The sequence below is a fragment of the Rutidosis leptorrhynchoides genome, chromosome 10 (assembly GCF_046630445.1).
Source record: "Rutidosis leptorrhynchoides isolate AG116_Rl617_1_P2 chromosome 10, CSIRO_AGI_Rlap_v1, whole genome shotgun sequence".
Taxonomy (NCBI): Eukaryota; Viridiplantae; Streptophyta; class Magnoliopsida; order Asterales; family Asteraceae; genus Rutidosis; species Rutidosis leptorrhynchoides.
Genome location: NC_092342.1, coordinates 323,274,500 through 323,296,518, shown reverse-complemented (window position 1 = coordinate 323,296,518; position 22,019 = coordinate 323,274,500). Strand labels below are relative to the sequence as shown.

General features: G+C 34.5%; 2 protein-coding genes across 3 annotated transcripts; one reads left to right on the top strand and one right to left on the bottom strand.

Moving 5' to 3' along the window:
- The first annotated feature begins 722 nt into the window (after positions 1-722).
- LOC139869983 (peroxisomal (S)-2-hydroxyacid oxidase GLO4-like) lies at positions 723-4,516 on the top strand. 2 transcript variants are annotated; one of them, XM_071857834.1, is made up of 12 exons: positions 723-855; positions 1,537-1,695; positions 1,957-2,081; positions 2,629-2,675; positions 2,746-2,823; positions 2,920-3,044; positions 3,132-3,189; positions 3,297-3,359; positions 3,594-3,663; positions 3,766-3,866; positions 3,960-4,064; positions 4,150-4,515. In XM_071857834.1, the coding sequence occupies exons 2-12, from the start codon at positions 1,550-1,552 to the stop codon at positions 4,327-4,329; spliced, it is 1,098 nt and encodes a 365-aa protein (XP_071713935.1). In that variant the 5' UTR covers positions 723-855; positions 1,537-1,549; the 3' UTR covers positions 4,330-4,515. The 2 variants fall into 2 exon arrangements, with proteins under 2 accessions (XP_071713935.1, XP_071713936.1); XM_071857835.1 differs by lacking the exons at positions 723-855; positions 1,537-1,695 and adding an exon at positions 1,716-1,877 and having other exon boundaries at positions 4,150-4,516.
- A 367-nt stretch (positions 4,517-4,883) lies between these two features.
- On the bottom strand, positions 4,884-10,897 carry LOC139871758 (protein PHYTOCHROME-DEPENDENT LATE-FLOWERING). The gene is made up of 12 exons (XM_071859492.1): positions 10,629-10,897; positions 10,220-10,262; positions 10,045-10,109; positions 9,869-9,952; positions 9,203-9,283; positions 8,964-9,125; positions 8,777-8,875; positions 7,603-8,708; positions 7,191-7,414; positions 6,953-7,101; positions 6,813-6,851; positions 4,884-6,448 (listed from the first exon to the last, which is right to left on the bottom strand). Exons 1-12 carry the CDS (start codon positions 10,791-10,793, stop codon positions 5,063-5,065), a joined length of 3,603 nt encoding a protein of 1,200 aa, XP_071715593.1. The 5' UTR covers positions 10,794-10,897; the 3' UTR covers positions 4,884-5,062.
- Between the last annotated feature and the right edge of the window lie 11,122 nt (positions 10,898-22,019).

The following is a 22,019-nucleotide window of genomic DNA, read 5'->3' as shown; positions in this document are numbered from 1 at the left end:
AAAAAAAACCTCCATGGAAATGGTAGGGTCAAATTTCCATGGGTTTAACGTCTACCCGATTCGATTTAGGCTCTAAGCGGCAGTCAAGACGACAATGAATCGACGCTTGCTGTTGCCTCAATCAGTAGAGCCAATATGTGAAATGTTAAACATAGCGTCTATTACGCTGTTCTGGTGGACAAACAAGTACTCCGTAGTATCTAGTTGTCTAGTTGTAATAACAAGTATATATAATAATGTATATAAACGTAAACCACCAACCTTCTAAACGTGTTTATTGCTCAATTTTTTTGAATCATATGAAGTCTCTAAAGTGATACTAAATATAGACATATAAACATAAACCCCCAACCTTTTAGAGTTTTATAATTGAATTTAGAATCCACCATCCACTAAACATATGAAGTTGATTTTGACCGCTAGTAAGAGTTTTTTTGTGTGCCTATTCAATATTTCAATGTAATAAGGTCTAGTTTTTTTTTGTACTGTATCATCTATTTCAATTTGAATTATGTATTTCGGGGAAAAAAATACCTTGGTGCATGAGTGCATCACATGTTAAAAAAAAGTTGTTACAATTTTAACATTTTCAAAATTTTCAACACACCGGAAGAAGCAAAATTGCAAACGATGATCCGACAACATAAACAAACAAAAGTTAACCGCAATAGTATGCAACACTTCGGTGAGCTATGATTGAAACCGTGAACACTTTTGTCTTATTCTCCCAGTGCACTGTGGGTCCCATATATGCAATAATATAACTTTCCTAAAACCAAACTTTTGACATGTGCTTTATTGCAAGGCTTGGACTCTCACATACTCATCCACTGCAGATCAATCTCATATAAAAAGGTACAGTATCATTTTTACATGTGTTCTTGGCCCTGTTAACAGTTGGTTATGATATTATGTTGTACTACATATTAATAATACCCATCATGTTTCTACTATTTGTTATTTTGGATTATAAATGTTTTCAGACTTGGAAATTAACAATATAACATTAATTAGTTAGTTAATTAGTTTGTACTTAGGTTAAATAATCTATAGGTTGTTAACTGCTCACCTAAAATCATGTTAGAAATTAGTAAGCTTGTATCACTTACTTCCATGGTTTCTGGTCAAACCCTAACTTTGTTTTTTCTTATATTTTATTGGTGCTCTGTTTTAGGGGTAGATTGCAGTACATAAAAATATACTTTGATTTCATTTCTGATGTGTGGTCATTAGACCTTTAAAATCCTTACTACAAAGATGTTTAATTTGAGTAATTTAATTTTGTCTAAAATATTGATGTTTACATTTCTCGAAAGTCTTTAGTTGTAATTTTACTTCACAAGTAGTAGTAAAATACAAGGGATTGATGGTAGAATAATTATTTTTCCTATTTATATATATACAGAGAGATGTATCTATTTACATTGTTTGATAGTCGAATCGAATTAGACTTCTTACGTTTATGTGATGCTAACGATTGAACATCTTCAAATCCTCGATATAATAATCTTAGCTAATTGTAATTCTTGACACCAGAATTGAAGTAAGAATGGGTAGTGATGAGCCGGTTAACGTAAAGGAATATCAAGAATTGGCAAAACAAGCCCTTCCAAAGATGTATTACGACTTTTTTTCTGGAGGTGCCGAGGATCAGCACACGCTCAGAGAGAACGTTGAAGCATTTCAACGAATTACGTAATATGTTATGTGATTTTCATTTGAATCCCTAATTTTGTTTGAGATCTTACAATCGCATGGATTGTCATGACAATCACATGTGATTGTCCCGCGTTTTTAATCCTAGCCATTGATTATAAGGGTTGAGATTTATCCCCTGGTTTTCAAGCAAAATGAAGGATGCAAATGAATATTTCCCAGTATGTTATATTCGTTACTTTTTCATCATCATTATTTATATCATGTATGTAATTTTTTTTTACTATGGTTTTCTAACAGGCTTCGGCCAAGAATACTAGTGGATGTAAGTAAAATAGATATGTCGACAACCATATTGGGTTACAAAACTTCGGCACCAATTATGGTTGGTCCAACTGCTATGCATAAGTTGGCTCATCCTGAAGGTAGGTAATCTGTGTAAGACCTAAAAGTCTAAAACATATTTGTTTAGTTTAGAAATTTTGTCTGGAGGCCATGTAAAAATCACACAAGTAATTTGTGTCTAGCAACTATCATTATATGCATTTGTGCACTGTTGTAAACAGCGACCGTCTCAGCCGTTTAGTTGGTTTGGTGATTCGCCCGTCCCATTTCACTCAAAAACGTCTAATTAGTCGGTCAACACTAAAAACTCTGGTCAAAGTTAGGTCAAAGTCAGTCAAGGTCGTCTGAGTTGGGTCTAGGTCGGTGAAAGTCAAGATTGATCAAAGTTAGGTTAAAATTTTAATATTTTTAATAGTTGCCCTATGCATATGTTAGAAAATTTTACGTATGAAATATATATGTTTGATATATTTATGTGTGGTATATATATTACTAAAAGTCAACGTTAATCAATGTCCAACAAGAACCCTGACTCGACTGACTAGTCGTTTCAAAGTCCCGACCGAATAGTCTTGTCTTGTGACTTTTCCAACCTTGCATTTACTGTATTATTTTCGAGTATTGCAGGAGAAGTTTTGACAGCCAAAGCAGCCGCAGCGTGTGACGTCATAATGGTAATTTAAGTTTTACTGCTGCAACTCGTTTTTATATTTTCCTTTTCTGAATTTTAACTTTCGGTTTCAGGGGTTGTCTTTTAGCTCTACATGCACAATCGAGGAGGTTGCTTCTAGTTGCAATGCTGTTCGTTTCTTTCAGTTATATGTACGTCATACGTCATCCTTTATAATTCAATCTTTTGCATCATGTACATATATGTTTTTTTTTTTAAATATCGTTATGTTTTTCTTGTACTTTTAGGTCTATAAGCAACGCGAAATATCCGCTCTGATGGTGAAAAGAGCTGAAATGAATGGGTTTAAAGCTATACTTCTTACTGCTGATACTCCAAAACTTGGTCGTAGAGAAGCCGACATAAAAAACAAGTAAAATATAGGAATAGTGTTTTACGTATACATTTCTTCTATTGTACATAACTAGTTGATTATTTGGCACCGCGATATTTAATGTAGGATGATTGCACCCCAGCTGAAGAATTTTGAAGGTCTATTTTCAACCGAAGTTGAAGATGCAAGTGAAATCGCTATCGTTTATTGTGGTTTATTTTGGGTTAACTTACTTATTATTATGCATTTATATAGATGATTATGATTATATATATTGTATATTTCTTTCAGAGTGGGGGTTCAAATCTTGAAGCTTATGCATCCAAAACCTTGGATCCTTCTTTTGCTTGGAAGGTAGTATAAACCATTGTGGTTTTCTTCAGTTTTTTATGACAGAAAAGAATAAAACCGCAGGGACCAAACCAGCAATTTTAGACAAACCGCATGGACTATCTTAGTCAGGAAAAAACCACAGGGATCAAACCAGCAAATTTGATCAAACAATATGGATTGTTTTAGTCTTTTTTCCTTTTTTTTAAATGGTAGGTTTGTATTTTGCTGAAAGTAGTTGCCTCTTTTGTTTTGCAGGACATTGCTTGGTTAAGATCCATTACGAAATTGCCAATTTTGATTAAAGGTGTACTCACTCGTGAAGATGGTAAGACCAAAAGTTTTTTATGTAAACACGACCAGGCCCATTAAAGCAATACTAAAATGTGACCATTTTGACCCGTTACCCACCATGACCGTTTCTTGGCAGCCATTAAAGCTGTGGAGGTAGGAGTTGAAGGAATCATAGTCTCTAACCATGGAGCCCGCCAGCTAGATTATGTTCCAGCCACCATTTCCGCTCTTGAAGAGGTAATTATGTTTATGCACTTATATCTAATCACATACACATAAAACACAAGTACCAATTCATTAGTACAATATCTATTGCCTATTGGTTGGCAGGTGGTACTTGCAGTTAAAGGACGGATACCAGTTCTGTTTGATGGTGGAATAAGGCGAGGAACGGATGTGTTCAAGGCTTTAGCTCTCGGTGCACAAGCTGTTCTGGTAAGTTCTAGAAGTATCTAGAAATGAGACGAAAATGGTAGTATTTATAAATGTTTATTTTTTTGTTATTTAATTGACGTTGCAGATAGGACGTCCGGTTGTGTATGGGCTTGCAGCAAAGGGAGAGTATGGAGTAAAAAGAGTGATTAATATGCTGAAAGATGAACTTGAACTTACAATGGCTCTTTCTGGCTGCCCTACTCTCAGTGATATTACTAAGAATCATGTGAGGACGCAGCTCGATAATCGATATTGTAGAATGTAGTCTCATTTCATCTTGTGATTTGAGTGTCAAATGATTAAAAAAATAAATGTTAGATATGGTATTTTTGATACCATTGAAACGTATAAATACTCGTTTTATAGATCTCTGATATGTAAACATAATGCATATACATTTGGTTAAACATGATCATTGTTGCTGATGGGATTATTAGTTATATGCATTCTGCTGGTTTGATATAATGAGTATGACTGTACTTGATTTAAACACCATTTCTTTGCACTTGATTTAAACACCATTTCTTTCAACTAAGAGTAAACAGCAAGCGTCGACTTATTGACGACTTGACTGTCGCTAGCCAAAAATGCAAACACAAATAACTTCCTACCTAACATGAAAAAGCAAGTCACTATACGATTCGAACTCACCGCCTCTAAATTCAAAGTCAAACGTGATATCCAATCCGCTGAGCCATATATCCGTTTTCTGTTATATTTTAGCCGGTCAGGCTAAATTCAATTACATGACAATAAGACAGGTGAATTGTTTGTGCATCTTATATTTGTGCTCCTAAACACAAATACACAATTCTCCATTATATTATATTATATTATATTATTATTATAAACTTCAGAGTAATAAACCTACTTACACGGATTATCAGGTTGTTCCAAACAGTTCACAATACCAGTAATAATCTTTCTACTTGAACAGAAGAAAAAAAAAAAAAAAGGAAAAAAAAATCGAAAAATCTACATTAACCAAATATATATAACTAGCTACTCTTGTTGACGCCTTGCATCTCCATTGGTGAATTGGTCATACTACTAACAGATCCCATGGTCTGCGAGCTCAGCTGGGGGCTAGCAGGACACGCACTATCTTGATTACCCGCACTCATTGGAGTATGGATCGCACCAGAACTCAATTGCGGACTCATTGGAGTTCGCTGCTGGCTCATTTGTTGTGGACTAGCTTGTTGCTGTGGTAAACCCATTGATGGTGACCCTACCTGCTGAGGTGGCGAAAGAACCGCCTGTAACGGGGACGTCGACTCTTGCTGCTGCTGCTGTTGCTGATGTGGCAACTGTGGTTGCACCTGTTGCTGATGTGGCATTTGCTGCTGCTGTTGTAGCTGTTGTAGATTCATTTGTTGCTGTTGTTGTAGTTGTGGGTTCATGTAGACATTCATGCCCGATATCAGTTTCGGTGGGGCCATAGCGGTTCGCTGCATTGGGTTCACGTTGTTTGATCTGTTCATTGTGGAACCCAACATCGAGTAGTTACTTGACCCTGGATGCACCTGGCGGTTAGCACCTGTTAACCCAGGGATATTACTGGACTGTCCTGGTGCTGCACCTAAGATATTCCTGCTTTGTGCCATCCTAAGTTTGGTTGTCATAATCGCAGCCTGCGCAGGGGTTATCATACCAGACCGTAGCTGCTGGCTTATTGCATTACTGATACTTGTAGCCTGATTCATATTAAGCGGGGCCTGACCCATACCATTTCCCATTCCCGAAATTGCCCCCGACATCGGTGGCGAAATACCACGAGCGCCCCCCATTGCCCCCATCCCAACCATGTTATTTCCAGTATTACCCCCGATTCCAACGTTACCAAGTCCCATCATCATTTTCCTTTGCATTTGAGGCTGTTGTTGTTGTTGTTGCTGCTGTTGTTGTAATAACTGAAGTTGGAGTGGGGAGGGTTTATTAAGCATATGACCCAACTGTTGCATGTTTGAATTCTGACCCATTGCGTTTATATGTGATAATGGATTTGAGGCAAGCATCATAGCAGCAGACGATCTTTGCATCAAATTATGTTGGTGGTGTTGTTGGAAAGATTGTTGTGATTCCGATTGCATAGGCCTTGATGTTGGCAACAACCCATTTTGAGCGATTTGTAACGGTTGTGAATTTACAGGTGGATGCATTCTTGTACCTGATGTAATTACTGATGAGTTGCTAATTGTTCCTGTATCGGATGGTTTTGCAGCTTCATTAGACGGTTGGCCTGAAACCGTTTCCGGGATTTCGGTGTTTGGAGATAATACTCCAGATGCATTATTGTTAGGTAAATCACCAGAAGATCGAACCACATTAGTTGGTTTTGGTTGAAGCTGATCGGCTTCAACATGATAACCTTCACGCAATATCTGCACAAACAGATGATATCAAAATATCAAAATTGCCAAAAAAATATATATTTAAGGTGCTGTTTGTTATTTAAGATGTTTTTGTCTGAAGATCTGCCGGTCTGAAGGTCTGTATGCTGAAAACCGAAGACAATTTGTTTTTATGTCTGCAAAATAACTTAATCCTGTCTGCAGCTCTTAGAAGCACATTTCTAAGTCTGCAAGATTGCAGACAGAATAAGACATTATTTTATCTTATGTCTTTTATGTCTTCAGAAAAACAAACATAAGACATAATAAGATCTGTAGACCGAAAAACAAACGACACCTATATATAATCTTTTAACATCTGTAAAAGTTAAAAGTAAAATAAATAAGTTTATACCAGTGTGCAGAACTGCGCTGCTAGCAAGTCAGCAACATGCTGTAATATCAGGTCAAACGACACGTCAGCATAAATAAATAACTTAAACTTGCTAGATTCAAGGTCAAAATAAATAAATAAATAAATAAATAAAGACTCACGGTATTCGGAAGGGTAGGAAGACAATTTTCTTCTGCCAAGTAATCACAATCGTCAAGTTCTCCATAATGCATTGCTACAGTGCCGTCATCACATTTCTCTGACAATATCATTCTAGTTCGCGATTTTGGGACAAGTGTATACACATTTCCTGAAAGAATAATCAACGATAAACAATAAGTCAAAGTCTATTATGAATTGAAGACTTCAAAATTGTCTATTATACTTGAACAAGCAAACCTTGGAGTACACGTTCATGCTGCAAAAAAGTCAAAACTCTAGTCTTGCAAACGTTCATGCTCCCTCCCACAAGAGACTTAGACAAAGGCATTTTACAGGTGTCATCTTTGGGATTCTCATTATTATTATGATCATTATAGAGATAATGATTCAACGGTGATGTAGGAAACACTGTAGTCTTTCTGTACTCATCCACCTTGTTCTTTTTGCAGTTAAGTTGATACCTGCCACAAATTATGTGTATATATATATTATTATATTATATATATTAATATTATTATTGTATTATATATCACAAAACCCCAATATAGTTTGTCAAAATTGTTGATATAGCCACTGCCCACTATGATTGTTTTTGTTGTTAAATCTACTGAAAATACTTTTTCATGTTGAATTAAAGAGTACACAATACCTGACCGTCAGCATTTCAATTTTGGAAAACTTATCGCGCATGCTTTTATCAGCATCTTTTCCAACAAGAGAACTGGTAGAATTAAAGGGCCCACCACTCATGTTACTTGCACTAGCAGAAGATCCTATCCCATTCATTGCTTGTGTTTTTGGGAGAGAGTTAGACCTTCTGGCTGCTATTTGAGCGTTAGCGGTCATAGATACTTGACCACCTACAGTGGGACCCGACGTGACCGCCGACTTGTCTCTCGGTGCAGTTACACCATACTGCCCGCCATGGGACCCACTAGAAAACTCCCCAGACTTGGACGACAATGGAGATTGAGGTAATGCACCAGAAGAGACACGTGGACTTTGTGCTGATTTTCGTCTTTGAAACTGTTCCTCTTTTCGAGAATTATCCATATTGTTGTTCCATGGAGTTGGAGGGAAACTAGATCTCGATATATGCTGAGTCATTCTCTGTTGTTGCAGACGTGGATCAACGTCTGAATCCATCATATGCATAGTCCGATTTAGCTCAGAGTCAACCGCTTCTTGTTTTAGATTGTATCTCACTCCTTGCTGCCCCATTGTAAATGGGTCCTGATTGAAACCTCCTTCAAAAGGGTACTTTTGAATTCCAGTGTTATTAGGTAACTGAATTCCTCTCCCGGTTGATTGCTGCTGCATGAGTGAATTGTATCCATCCATTGTTTGTTGTTGTTGACCAGTACCATCGAGACCCATGGAGTTTGACCTACCTCTTTTAGTCAAACTCGCCATAGGAGACAGTTGACCATCTTGGTTTTCCCGCTTAGTGATATTAGTATTCATACTGTCAGCATATGAATTTATAATATCTTGCCCATGATCCTGCATGAGTCTCTGGTTTCCAGTCCCGATTTGATATTTTGATGGGTAAGATAATGAAGGAGACACAGGAATACTCGGACCAACATTTTGGGTGGACATGTTCATAGCATCAGATGGCTGCTGCAATATTTGACCCGCGCTTGAGTTTTCTAGCGTTCGGTCCATGCAAACCTTCTTCCCATTGACCAGGTTGTCTGACCCTGACAACTGCCTTAACCGCTTCCGCCGAAGTTCGCGAATATTCAAGTTTAGCTGAAATAAATTGAAGTTACAAAGAGTTCCCGACACCATAAATGTATTACTAAGTTTACAAAACTTACATTTGTGGATGTTGGTGGTCTACAGAGTTTGTTGAAGTTGGGAGTTGGGTCAAGATCCAGCTTCGGCTGAAGGGCCATCAATATACGCGCTTCCACTTCCTACAGGCTCAGATCAATTGAATGGCAAATTGTCAAGTATTTTCATTCTTAGAATTTAAAAAGAAAAAAGAAAAAAAAAGAAACTCACCATTAAGTCACCATAAGTCCATGAACTATCGGATATCAAAGGGATATCCTTAACCACGTTGTCTAATGACATCTTAAGACGTATTTTAGTGGTAGTAGGGGAGGCATTTGCAGAAGAACCATTGACTCCTGGTTCAAAGCCACAATTCCTGTAATCACGCACCTGTAGTATGTGCCAATACGTAAGAAAGGATAGAAAATATTTCTAATGTTATGTTACTAACTAATGTAGTAACTTACCTCGCAAGCAACGGCTCCATTGATATATTTGCATGGTATATCATCCAGGAAATCAGCAGGCAACATGCCACGCTCAATAGACTCAAGAACAAAATTAAAGATAAAAGTAGTTAAAGCAACAGTTCTTAACAGATCGCTAAATGCACATTTAAAACAATTTAAAGTTGTCCTATTAAAAACCTGTGCTAGAACTAGAGGTGACAAGACAAAATAAGTTTGGGATGACACGACTCATTTTCAGTATGCATCAGAACATGTCCCGCCAGTTTGGGTTAACCCGCACACACTTTTTTCGCCTTATTAAAAGTAATTGTTATCGTCATTTGGAGTTTTCAAATAAATATTATGAAGATCAAATCTAAATCTTTAAAAAAAACAGGTTTGGTTACTTTAGCATGTACACAACAAATTTAAACTTTCAGAAACTATCAACCCATTCACCTATTTGACATCTTCCCCTTTAGCACAACTTTCAACCCATATGAGACAAACAGGGCCCAAATTGACCTATTCATAAGTAAATGGATTGAGATTGACACCTCAAGCTACAACTCGAATTTGTTTACTGAAGTAACAAAGCATATCAAAACAATTGCTTACTAGTTCTTTAAGTCTCAAATGCTAAATACATTATACATGGAGATGCGTATGAAGACTAACACCTACCAAGAACAGACTCTCTGACGTCCGATCATACGGGTGCACATACTTTGGATCATCTTGCACAGCATCTTGAGGCCCAGACCGATTCTAAACGAAGTGCACAACAAACAAAATTAAACTTTCCAAACCTAGTCCTCTTGACATCAAATCATAAAAGGTGATATAATGTTGTAACAAACCTCAGATGGGTTTCCAATCGAATATCCATCTGGATATAAGCTTATATAGAAAGAAACATCTGCATCTAAAAAACATAACATTCCAAAATTAAAAAATCAATATTTCTAGCAATTAAACAAAATACAACTGTAACTAGATGAATAAATGTATACGTAACTGTTCCTCACAACATACCTAAAATTTCAGCAGCATCCTGAACCTCCTCAGTGACATCAACCTATACGTATAGCACCATGTTATATACAAGTGCGTGTGTATGTATATATAAATGCTGTATCAATCAGTTGTATAAAAAACCTTTCTGATCCCTAATTCAAGTGACCTAAAAGATACTGTATTGTATAAATTTCACTTAATAATACACAAGTAAATTAGAACCTACAGCAATTTAAACATCATTATATTAGTAAGATAAGAAGGTAGTTCACTTTATGCAATGAGTACACAATTAAACTGACGTAAGTAGAATTCAATCAACACGCAATTAACATATACTGTCAGCGTTGCAGGAAATAAAGGTTGGACGCGAAATAGTTAACAAAATTGAGTGATAAGATGGTATAGAGATGATCATGATATATACCGACGGTTTTAAATTAGTAGAAACTGATGAAATTTTGTGATTTTGAGTAGAAATGTTGATATCTTCATCTTCATGGAGAGGTGTATGGATATCAGATTTAGGTTTAGGTTTAGGGCGAAATCGAGCGCCTGTTTTGGAAACTTTGAATGAAACCTTCATCGGCATTTAAGAATTGGGGTTGAATTTAAGGTTATAAGAGCGAATTGTAGTAGAATTGGGGTTAAATTACAGCGAAATCCACATAGTAGGTTGCTGATTCTGATTTGAGAATTGGGCGATTTCACTGGTTATATTTCTGTATTATTTTTAGAAGTGACTCGGTATTGTCTATTTTTATTAATAAAAATAAAAATAAATAAAATAAATAAAAATAAATTGTTTTTTTTAAAGGCGAGATAATTTTATTAAATAAAAATTACACGAAAAGAAACTAGCAAGAAGCTAGAAATAAAAAAGCACGAGACTACATCCAACGACTACACCCAACTAAAAACTCACAACAATTAAGGATTCGAAAAATAAGAAACACAATATCGCGAGGACATAAAGTGACGCACACCACGACTAGACAGGCAGCTACGTATCAGACTCCGAGGACGCACAGGAAGAACAGCATGAGCAGCAAGCATCTTCATCCTCGTCCTCTATCGAATTTGTGATGACCCGGAAATTTCTGACCAAATTTAAACTTAATCTTTAACGTTTCCGATACGATAAGCAAAGTCTATGAAGTTGAATCTCAAAATTTTGAATTATTCAATTACCCTTCGATTGTTCTCAACGATTCGCGAACAATTATATGTAAATAGGTACATATACTATAACTTGAAAACGTAACAAAGTGTTATGAAAACGATATTGTGCATTAACCTTATTAGTTTGATTATCTGATTGATATATTTAAATACGGATTTAAAAGATTATGCCAAACGATTGAATTAAAAAAATATTTATTGAGTCCCTTAAGGATTATAATATTATTACGGGTTTCTGTTGTGAGGTCCACGTTGATTTGGGAAATCATTCATTTTTAACGATATTTGAAATAAATGGTAAAGTGTTTGTTTAAATAACGTAATTAAGACACATACAATAACAAGGAATATTAACTGTTGGAATTAGATATATGAATAACTTGCGAGATGTATTTTAAAACGTGTTTATTAATGTTGAAAATATATATTTAACAATACGATAAAATATAATATTAACTTGGTCATAAAAACGAATTATTATTATATATATAATAACAAATAACGAGACAATGATTTATAGAAGTAAATGACCAAAATACTCAAACGTATAAGTTATATTTCGAGTGGTATAGTTTATGGATAATTTAAGACTATATTTTGATAAAGGTATGATTCGCGAAACGAAAAGTACCAGTTTTCTCAGTATACGAAAGGACGTTCGAAAAACCGAAACCGGGACATAAGTCGAGTAATGACGTACGACTTATCAGAACAAAAATTACAAGTCAACTATGCATGTGAATTTAATATAATATATAATTAATTATATAAATTAAATATATTATATATATAATATAAAATTATGTCGACAAACAAGAAGTTAAAAATTTGTGAGCTGTCCCAGGGTGTCATGCGATCGCATGGCCTTGAAGCACAAATCCCATGCGATCGCATGAGGTGCTTTTTCAGGAAAGGTTCTATAAATTGATCGAGTTCTGGCTTAATTCATACACACACATGTTTATCTATATTACTCCGTATTATATTTATTTATTTATTATTATTATTATTATTATTATTATTATTATTATTATTATTATTATTATTATTATTATTATTATTATTATTATTATTATTATTATTAAGATTAATATTATTATTATTAATCTTATTATTATTAGTAGTAGTATTATTATTATACATAAAATACTACGACGAGGTTATGAACGTGTCGCTTTCAAAATGGTTTTTCGAGCGGGATAAAGCTAAGGAAATTATGAGTTATAGCTATGAAGGTTATGGGTATGATTCGAGGGTTTTGCTCGTGAGTCAAACTAGTGTTTATCATCTCCGTTACGTCTACGTACTTTCCTACAATATTGAATCTCAATACTGATACGTAAGCACTCATATCTTATCTTTTATATATTAATTATGTATCCATGTCTAGTGCTCGAGTATATATATTTATATATGCTTGTATGCTAAATTTCATCGTTAAACAGTTTATAATGAATCACTAATTAAATACATATATTACTGGTAAAAGGTATATGATATACATGTTTTTGGAAAGCTGGCGAAAAATCAATAACTTTTCATTTAGATATCGAATAATTTCGATGAACGAATCAAAAGATATGGTCAACTGAATTATAATTGACGTTAATTGAAATTGCTTTTGAATCTGCAATTAAGATTTAAACAACTTGTTTACGAGATTGATAAAATGGATTTTTGAATATTACCAACCGAGTAAATGAATCCTTATACAAGTTACGTCTCGTTTTGTTGAACTATTGTCAAAATTGACTTTTTGAAACGACTTTGGATAACTTTTGTATGTTGATCTCGAGCATTAGGATTGTGATACACTATGATCCGACCTAGCTTGTTAGACATGTATTGACCAACATATGTTCGCTAGGTTGAGATCTACGATTATTTGGTAATCCGAGTTTCAGTCACATTTTGGTGAACGACTTTATATGCTACTAAGGTGAGTTTCATCGCTCCCTTTTTAATTGCTTTTGCAATATATATTTTTGGGCTGAGAATACATGCAATTTATTTTAAACGCAATGGATACAAGTACATACTTAATTCTACACTGAGTTTGAACCGAAAATCCCTTAGCTTTGGTAACTAGTAGCTGCCAGTACATAGGATATGGAATGGTGGGCGCGAATAACAGTATATGGATCCATAGGGCTTGACATCCCCGTCCGAGCTAGAGCGCTAGCCTTTTAACGAACGTGTGTTATTTGAGTTTAAGACACGTTGGTTCACGTGTATTAAAACGAATGGGGTATTTATCATTATAACGTTAAAGCTTAGTTACCAGGGTGCTCTGTTACGTAGAATCTATTGACAAACTTTTGATAAACGTTTCTGGATGAAACAACTGAAATCTTGTGATCCACCTTTATATACAGATTATGCGAAACACTAAAACTATGAACTCACCAACCTTTGTGTTGACACTTGTTAGCATGTTTATTCTCAGGTTCCTAGAAGTCTTATGCTATTTGCTTATATGTTAGACAAGCTATGTGCATGGAGTCTTACATGGTATATTTATCAAGGAAACGTTGCATTCACTAAATCATCACCATGTATCTTATTTTGACTGCATTGTTAATGGAAGTACTATTGTAAACTATTATTTACGGTGATTGTCTATATGTAGAAATCATCAGATGTCGAAAACCTTTGATTTAAATATTCATTTATGGTGTGCCTTTTCAAAAGAATGCAATGTTTACAAAACGTATCATATAGAGGTCAAATACCTCGCAATGAAATCGATGAATGATGTGTTCGTCCATATGGATTTGGAGCGATCGTCACAGTTGGTATCAGATCATTGGTCCTAGTGAACCAGGTCTTGCATAAGTGTGTCTAACTGATAGTTGTTAGTATGCATTAGTAAGTCTGGACTTCGACTGTGTCTGCATGTCAAAAGTTTTGCTTATAATTTCTTGTCAGAAATTACATGTCTATCATCTTAAGTCTAAACGCGTCTTATTGCATTGATTGCATAGATAGAGTATAGACAAAATTCATATCTTGGCATATCTATTACAGTAAATTTTGCCTGACAGCTTTCGAAAGTTCCTCCGTAATTTACGGATCCCTTGTATTATATATAGGTATTCTATGTAATTAGAATATCATCCGATATCCAAAAATCATTTCATATCAAAAATCCTTTATCCAAACCGTGTAAGATGAATTATGCATCTAGTTCGAATTCCTCAGATTCCGACAGCTATTCCGATATGGATTTCCACTCGAGCTCCGAAAGCAGCGTAACCGGAATGAATCAACCAATTAGCCATCATCTATTCTGGATGAATTGGGGATGGGTTCATAATCTACTTAATCAGTGGAGACAGGAAGAAGGCGATCCCTTCCATCCACCACATTCACCTCTTGGTGAAGAACCTGAAGCACTTACCGGCGAACCCATTCGTAACACCATTTTCACCCTCATTTCCAGAACAGCTCGCAACGACTACGTAATATCCATTATTGTAAATCTTATTCATCCGCTTGTCCAAACCGCCAATCATCCGGGGGTAGTAGAAGAAGTCAACGAGCTTCGTGCTCGGGTAGTGGCTTTGGAGAATATGGTGCAAGGGTTACGAACACCAGCAACAGCACCAGCAGCATAACCGGTACCACCATCATCAACACCAACAGTACCATTACCACCACCAACAACATCCGCATCGCAAACCTCAACTTCACAATCTGTTCCACCAGTATCAACGTCATACGCACCGTAGTTACCAAGAAATACCAGCAACAATAACCGACGAAGTATTAACTCATTTCCCCTGAAGAAATTTTATGTATATTTAATATATATGAATTTTGAAATCAAAATAAATCTTTTCGTACTAAGCTATTACGTGTGAATCTTAACTGGTAGGTACTACTCGGTTAGTTCATATTACTAATATGCAATGATGTACATCCTTCCTTAACAACTTAACCATTGTTAACAACAATCTCTATTTCAACCCAATGAATTCCATTTCATAATAAATCAAGTGTATTAATCAATTACATAATTGATTTTACATTTTCAATTTTGATATACTCGAAACTTTCCAGAAAACATCATATGTGCCTTGTAAGGTTCACAAAAATTCCACGAGCATCAACATCCTTCACCGAGGAATATCAATAAGAATAAATAATGAAGTGTTGATTTCATTAGTGAAATATTCCGCGAAGATTATGTAATCTATAATGTTTTAGAGATTATTCATTTCTAATTCAAGCCAAAAATCAAATGAGCTTACTATGATCCGAATTACATCCGAATAAAATATACATGCAGATATTTTCATAAAGACTGTAATGAAAAATTCTTTTGTACAAAATATTACTTGTGAAATCTTTAACGGGTAGGTAATACTCGGGAAATATATAAGTTCACAATTAATATGTTACACTGTACATTCTTCAACTTTGATTCAAAAATTATTAACAATGCTCACAACGATATACAATCGTTTTCATACAAATTCAATTACATATTCTGATATTGAGGATCAGAATCCAAGTCATAACTCTGAACCAGTGAAATCATTCTTAGATCTCTACATCTTTCAAAGCTATATTTTGACTTCAAAACTGTGAAAGATCCTTTGGTATTGTTTTTACAAAAAATAACCTTGCAATTCCTTTTCAAAGTATCCAGTTTTACCACACTTCCAACCAGTCAACTTTAACTTTTCAGATTAAGCCTTATTGTAATCTTGATATATACGTTCTTGTTACTGGGGAACCTTTTATGTTCCACCACATTAGCAGTAAATTTACCAACAACTTCATTGATCCTTGACCTTCCTAAAAATCCTTATACTCATTGAAACCCTATCATGTACTCATCTACATCTTCTAACGATAATTGCCATACCAACTACCGGGAATTAGCAATCAGTATTTTGAATCTCGCAGCATTTTCTACGACAACAGTTATATATAGATAACATCTATCTTCTATACTTACATACTTTGAATGTGAAGTTTCTGAAAAACATCCCAAACTATGAACTAGTTCTCTGAAATTGGAAAAATGCTGATGAAGCAGCAAAAACTGTAAACGACCTTAACAGTCAAAAGTTTGATGATAAAGAATAGTATGGTGGTAAAGCTGAGAAAAAGAGAAGGTTTGGAACTGAAAAACGGATTGAGTAAAGTATGAAATAGGCTGTGGATAAATCACAAAGACTGAACCTGCCTTCAAAGAATCCAAATGATTCAGTGACTGCTGAAACCATTAGTAAGAACCTTACTTCTTATTCTAAACCTTCACAGACAGATTTTCCGCATCATCAGCTGATATTAGAAATTCTAAGATATCATCGTATCTTTCATTATAAATATCCTTCATATTTCTGAAGATATTTCCATAATTATTCTTATCCGAAATCATTTATCTCTTCGCACCATCTGTATTATATCATAAAAGAAACTATTTTAGTTTCTAAATTCTGAAACCTTCAAGTTTAAAATATGAATGTTTTTGAAGTAGTGTTGGGAACTGAAGCATGAGTTAGTATAATATAATGACACTTGATCAACGTGATTATATTACAGTAAGTCATGCTGAGTTTCTAATGGAACGTGATAAAGGTTCACAGATCCCACCCTCATCATGAACCATGTTACATAACTCTTTCATTCTATATAATCTCTAAATATATCAAGAAAATATATTTCTTGATGATTCGGTCTTTTCCGGATATTCTGGTAATTTGAAAAATCAAGATCGTGCCATTACAATTCCCTTCTTAGAACATTAACTATGTTCATTTCAAAATCCATACCTACGAATTCTGGACCATTATTCGCTTGACTTAAAGTCGGGAAGAGAAAACGAAAGCATGAAGCTCCGAAATATAATAAAGCCCTATAACAACCCCGAAATTACAAACCGTGTATATCAATGCGTATAGCAATATAAAGACACGCGAGAATGAAAAACACTATAACCCCAAGGTAATGGTAGAAGAAAATAACTTCCTCTGGTGGTAGATGAAAAAGAATAATGACAGATATGAAAGTTAGGAGTATATCAAGAATCAGAACTGGATGAAGCATTTCACAATCTTTTGGAAGTATGAAATGAAGAAGAAGATGTAGGAGTGGTGAAAATAATGAAACGGAAGTGTTTAATTTATAGCAAAATATCAGACATAGCAATCGAGGCAGATTGCGCATTTAATCAAAGAAAATCCTAATTTCCGCAAATTTCGAAGAATCAAATCTTATTTAGATAATGAAGATTTTCTATTCCTTAAATTCCGGAAATCAATCGTTACTACGTCAACAGTTAAGGCGAATCTCTATTCTTTCAATTCACTATTTTACGATAACTTCTCTCATATGCTTCGAGTAATTGGATTGTTTTATCCATATTATTCAACGGTAATAAAAATTCTATTTATCAACTCATATTCGTCATGAAAACATTTTTATTGTTAGCCATGACGACCTCACTCAAATTTCGGGATAAAATTTCTTTAACGGGGAGGTACTGTGATGACCCGGAAATTTCTGACCAAATTTAAACTTAATCTTTAACGTTTCCGATACGATAAGCAAAGTCTATGAAGTTGAATCTCAAAATTTTGAATTATTCAATTACCCTTCGATTGTTCTCAACGATTCGTGAACAATTATATATAAATAGGTACATATACTATAACTTGAAAACGTAACAAAGTGTTATGAAAACGATACTGTGCATTAACCTTATTGGTTTGATTATCTGATTGATATATTTAAATACGGATTTAAAAGATTATGCCAAACGATTGAATTAAAAAAATATTTATTGAGTCCCTTAAGGATTATAATATTATTCCGGGTTTCTGTTGTGAGGTCCACGTTGATTTGGGAAATAATTCATTTTTAACGATATTTGAAATAAATGGTAAAGTGTTTATTTAAATAACGTAATTTGGACACATACAATAACAAGGAATATTAACTGTTGGAATTAGATATATGAATAACTTGCGAGATGTATTTTAAAACGTGTTTATTAATGTTGAAAATATATATTTAACAATACGATAAAATATAATATTAACTTGGTCATAAAAACGAATTATTATATATATATATATATATATATATATATATTAACAAATAAGGAGACAATGATTTATAGAAGTAAATGACCAAAATACTCAAACATATAAGTTATATTTCGAGTGGTATAGTTGATGGATAATTTAAGACTATATTTTGATAAAGGTATGATTCGCGAAACGTAAAGTACCAGTTTTCTCAGTATACGAAAGGACGTTCGAAAAACCGGAACCGGGACATAAGTCGAGTAATGACGTACGACTTATCATAACAAAAATTACAAGTCAGCTATGCATGTAAATTTAATATAATATATAATTAATTATATAAATTAAATATATTATATATATAATATAAAATTATGTCGACAAACAAGAAGTTAAAAATTTGTGAGCTGTCCCAGGGTGCCATGCGATCGCATGGCCTTGAAGCACAAATCCCATGCGATCACATGGGGTGCTTTTTCAGGAAATGTTCTATAAATTGATCGAGTTCTGGCTTAATTCATACACACACATATTTATCTATATTACTCCGTATTATATTAATTTATTATTATTATTATTATTATTATTATTATTATTGTTATTAAGGTTAATATTATTATTATTAATCTTATTATTATTATTAGTAGTATTATTATACATAAAATACTACGACGAGGTTATGAACGTGTCGCTTTCAAAATGATTTTTCGAGCGGGATAAAGCTAAGGAAATTATGAGTTATAGCTATGAAGGTTATGGGTATGATTTGAGGGTTTTGCTCGTGAGTCAAACTAGTGTTTATCATCTCCGTTACGTCTACGTACTTTCCTATAATATTGAATTTCAATACTGATACGTAAGCACTCATATCTTATCTTTTATATATTAATTATGTATCCATGTCTAGTGCTCGAGTATATATATTTATATATGCTTGTATGCTAAATTTTGTCATTAAACAGTTTATAATGAATCACTAATTAAATACATATATTACTGATAAAAGGTATATGATATACATTTTTTTAGAAAGCTGGCGAAAAATCAATAACTTTTCATTTAGATATCGAATAATTTCGATGAACGAATCAAAAGATATGGTCAACTGAATTATAATTGACGTTAATTGAAATTGCTTTTGAATCTGCAATTAAGATTTAAACAACTTGTTTATGAGATTGATAAAATGGATTTTTGAATATTACCAACCGAGTAAATGAATCCTTATACAAGGTACGTCTCGTTTTGTTGAACTATTGTCAAAATTGACTTTTTGAAACGACTTTGGATAACTTTTGTATGTTGATCTCGAGCATTAGGATTGTGATACACTATGATCCGACCTAGCTTGTTAGACATGTATTGACCAACGTATGTTCGCTAGGTTGAGATCTACGATTATTTGGTAATCCGAGTTTCAGTCACATTTTGGTGAACGACTTTATATGCTACTAAGGTGAGTTTCATTGCTCCCTTTTTAATTGCTTTTGCAATATATATTTTTGGGCTGAGAATACATGCAATTTATTTTAAATGCAATGGATACAAGTACATACTTAATTCTACACTGAGTTTGAACCGAAAATCCCTTAGCTTTGGTAACTAGTAGCTGCCAGTACATAGGATATGGACTGGTGGGCGCGAATAACAGTATATGGATCCATAGGGCTTGACATCCCCGTCCAAGCTAGAGCGCTAGCCTTTTAACGGACGTGTGTTATTTGAGTTTAGGACACGTTGGTTTGCATGTATTAAAACGAATGGGGTATTTATCATTATAACGTTAAAGCTTAGTTACCAGGGTGCTCTGTTACGTAGAATCTATTGACAAACTTTTGATAAACGTTTCTGGATGAAACAACTGAAATCTTGTGATCCACCTTTATATACAGATTATGCGAAACACTAAAACTATGAACTCACCAACCTTTGTGTTGACACTTGTTAGCATGTTTATTCTCAGGTTCCTAGAAGTCTTCCGCTGTTTGCTTATATGTTAGACAAGCTATGTGCATGGAGTCTTACATGGTATATTTATCAAGGAAACGTTGCATTCACTAAATCATCACCATGTATCTTATTTTGATTGCATTGTCAATGGAAGTACTATTGTAAACTATTATTTACGGTGATTGTCTATATGTAAAAATCATCAGATGTCGAAAACCTTTGATTTAAATATTCATTTATGGTGTGCCTTTTCAAAAGAATGCAATGTTTACAAAACGTATCATATAGAGGTCCAATACCTCGCAATAAAATCGATGAATGATGTGTTCGTCCATATGGATTTGGAGCAATCGTCACAGTTGGTATCAGAGCATTGGTCCTAGTGAACCAAGTCTTGCATAAGTGTGTCTAACTGACAGTTGTTAGTATGCATTAGTAAGTCTGGACTTCGACTGTGTCTGCATGTCAAAAGTTTTGCTTATAATTTCTTGTCAGAAATTACCTGTCTATCATCTTAAGTCTAAAAATGTCTTATTGCATTGATTGCATAGATAGAGTATAGACAAAATTCATATCTTGGCATATCTATTACAGTAAACTTTGCCTGACAGCTTTCGAAAGTTCCTCCGTAATTTACGGATCCCTTGTATTATATATAGGTATTCTATGTAATTAGAATATCATCCGATATCCAAAAATAATTTCTTATCAAAAATCCTTTATCCAAACCGTGTAAGATGAATTCCGCATCTAGTTTGAATTCCTCAGATTCCGACAGCTATTCCGATATGGATTTCCACTCGAGCTCCGAAAGCAGCGTAACCGGAATGAATCAACCAATTAGCCATCATCTATTCTGGATGAATTGGGGATGGGTTCGTAATCTACTTAATCAGTGAAGACAGGAAGAAGGCGATCCCTTCCATCCACCACATTCACCTCTTGGTGAAGAACCTGAAGCACTTATCGGCGAACCCGTTCGTAACACCATTTTCACCCTCATTTCCAGAACAGCTCGCAACGACTATGTAATATCCAATATTGTAAATCTTTTTCATCCGCTTGTCTGAACTGCCAATCATCCGGGGGTATTAGAAGAATTCAACGAGCTTCGTGCTCGGGTAGTGGCTTTGGAGAATATGGTGCAAGGGTTACGAACACCAGCAACAGCACCAGCAGCATAACCGGTACCACCATCATCAACACCAACAGTACCATTATCACCACCAACAACATCCGCATCGCAAACCTCAACTTCACAATCTGTTCCACGAGCATCAACGTCATACGCACCGTAGTTACCAAGAAATACCAGCTGTAACATCCCGTTTTTCCCGTACACATTTTAAAGGTACAAACTTAATTTCTAGTACGCTTATAACTTGTGCATTTATATGATTAAAAGACCTAAGTGTTAGAAATTGTGTAATTATATATATATATATATATATATATACGAATGTGTATGTATATATGTGTGTGTTTCGAATATATGCATGTATAGTTATATGCATGAGTCTTTGTTGATGTTAAGGCTTGTGAGACTAAAGATGAGGTTTAGACGTGTATAGGAAGCATGAACGAAGTGTACAAGTTGGATAAATCGTTAAGTTGTGTAAAGTTGTCGAATGGCTCAGTTGAAG

Bases quoted from the DNA above. Each gene is read 5' to 3' on its own strand.
- LOC139869983 (XM_071857834.1), top strand. From the start codon at position 1,550: ATGGGTAGTGATGAGCCGGTTAACGTAAAGGAATATCAAGAATTGGCA. The intron at 2,082-2,628 runs GTAGGTAATCTG...CGAGTATTGCAG, and splicing joins TAAGTTGGCTCATCCTGAAG to GAGAAGTTTTGACAGCCAAA. The intron at 4,065-4,149 runs GTAAGTTCTAGA...TTGACGTTGCAG, and splicing joins TCGGTGCACAAGCTGTTCTG to ATAGGACGTCCGGTTGTGTA.
- LOC139871758 (XM_071859492.1), bottom strand. From the start codon at position 10,793: ATGCCGATGAAGGTTTCATTCAAAGTTTCCAAAACAGGCGCTCGATTT. The intron at 10,110-10,219 runs GTATGTTGTGAG...TATGTTTTTTAG, and splicing joins GGATGCTGCTGAAATTTTAG to ATGCAGATGTTTCTTTCTAT. The intron at 8,876-8,963 runs GTGAGTTTCTTT...CTGAGCCTGTAG, and splicing joins GGACTTATGGTGACTTAATG to GAAGTGGAAGCGCGTATATT.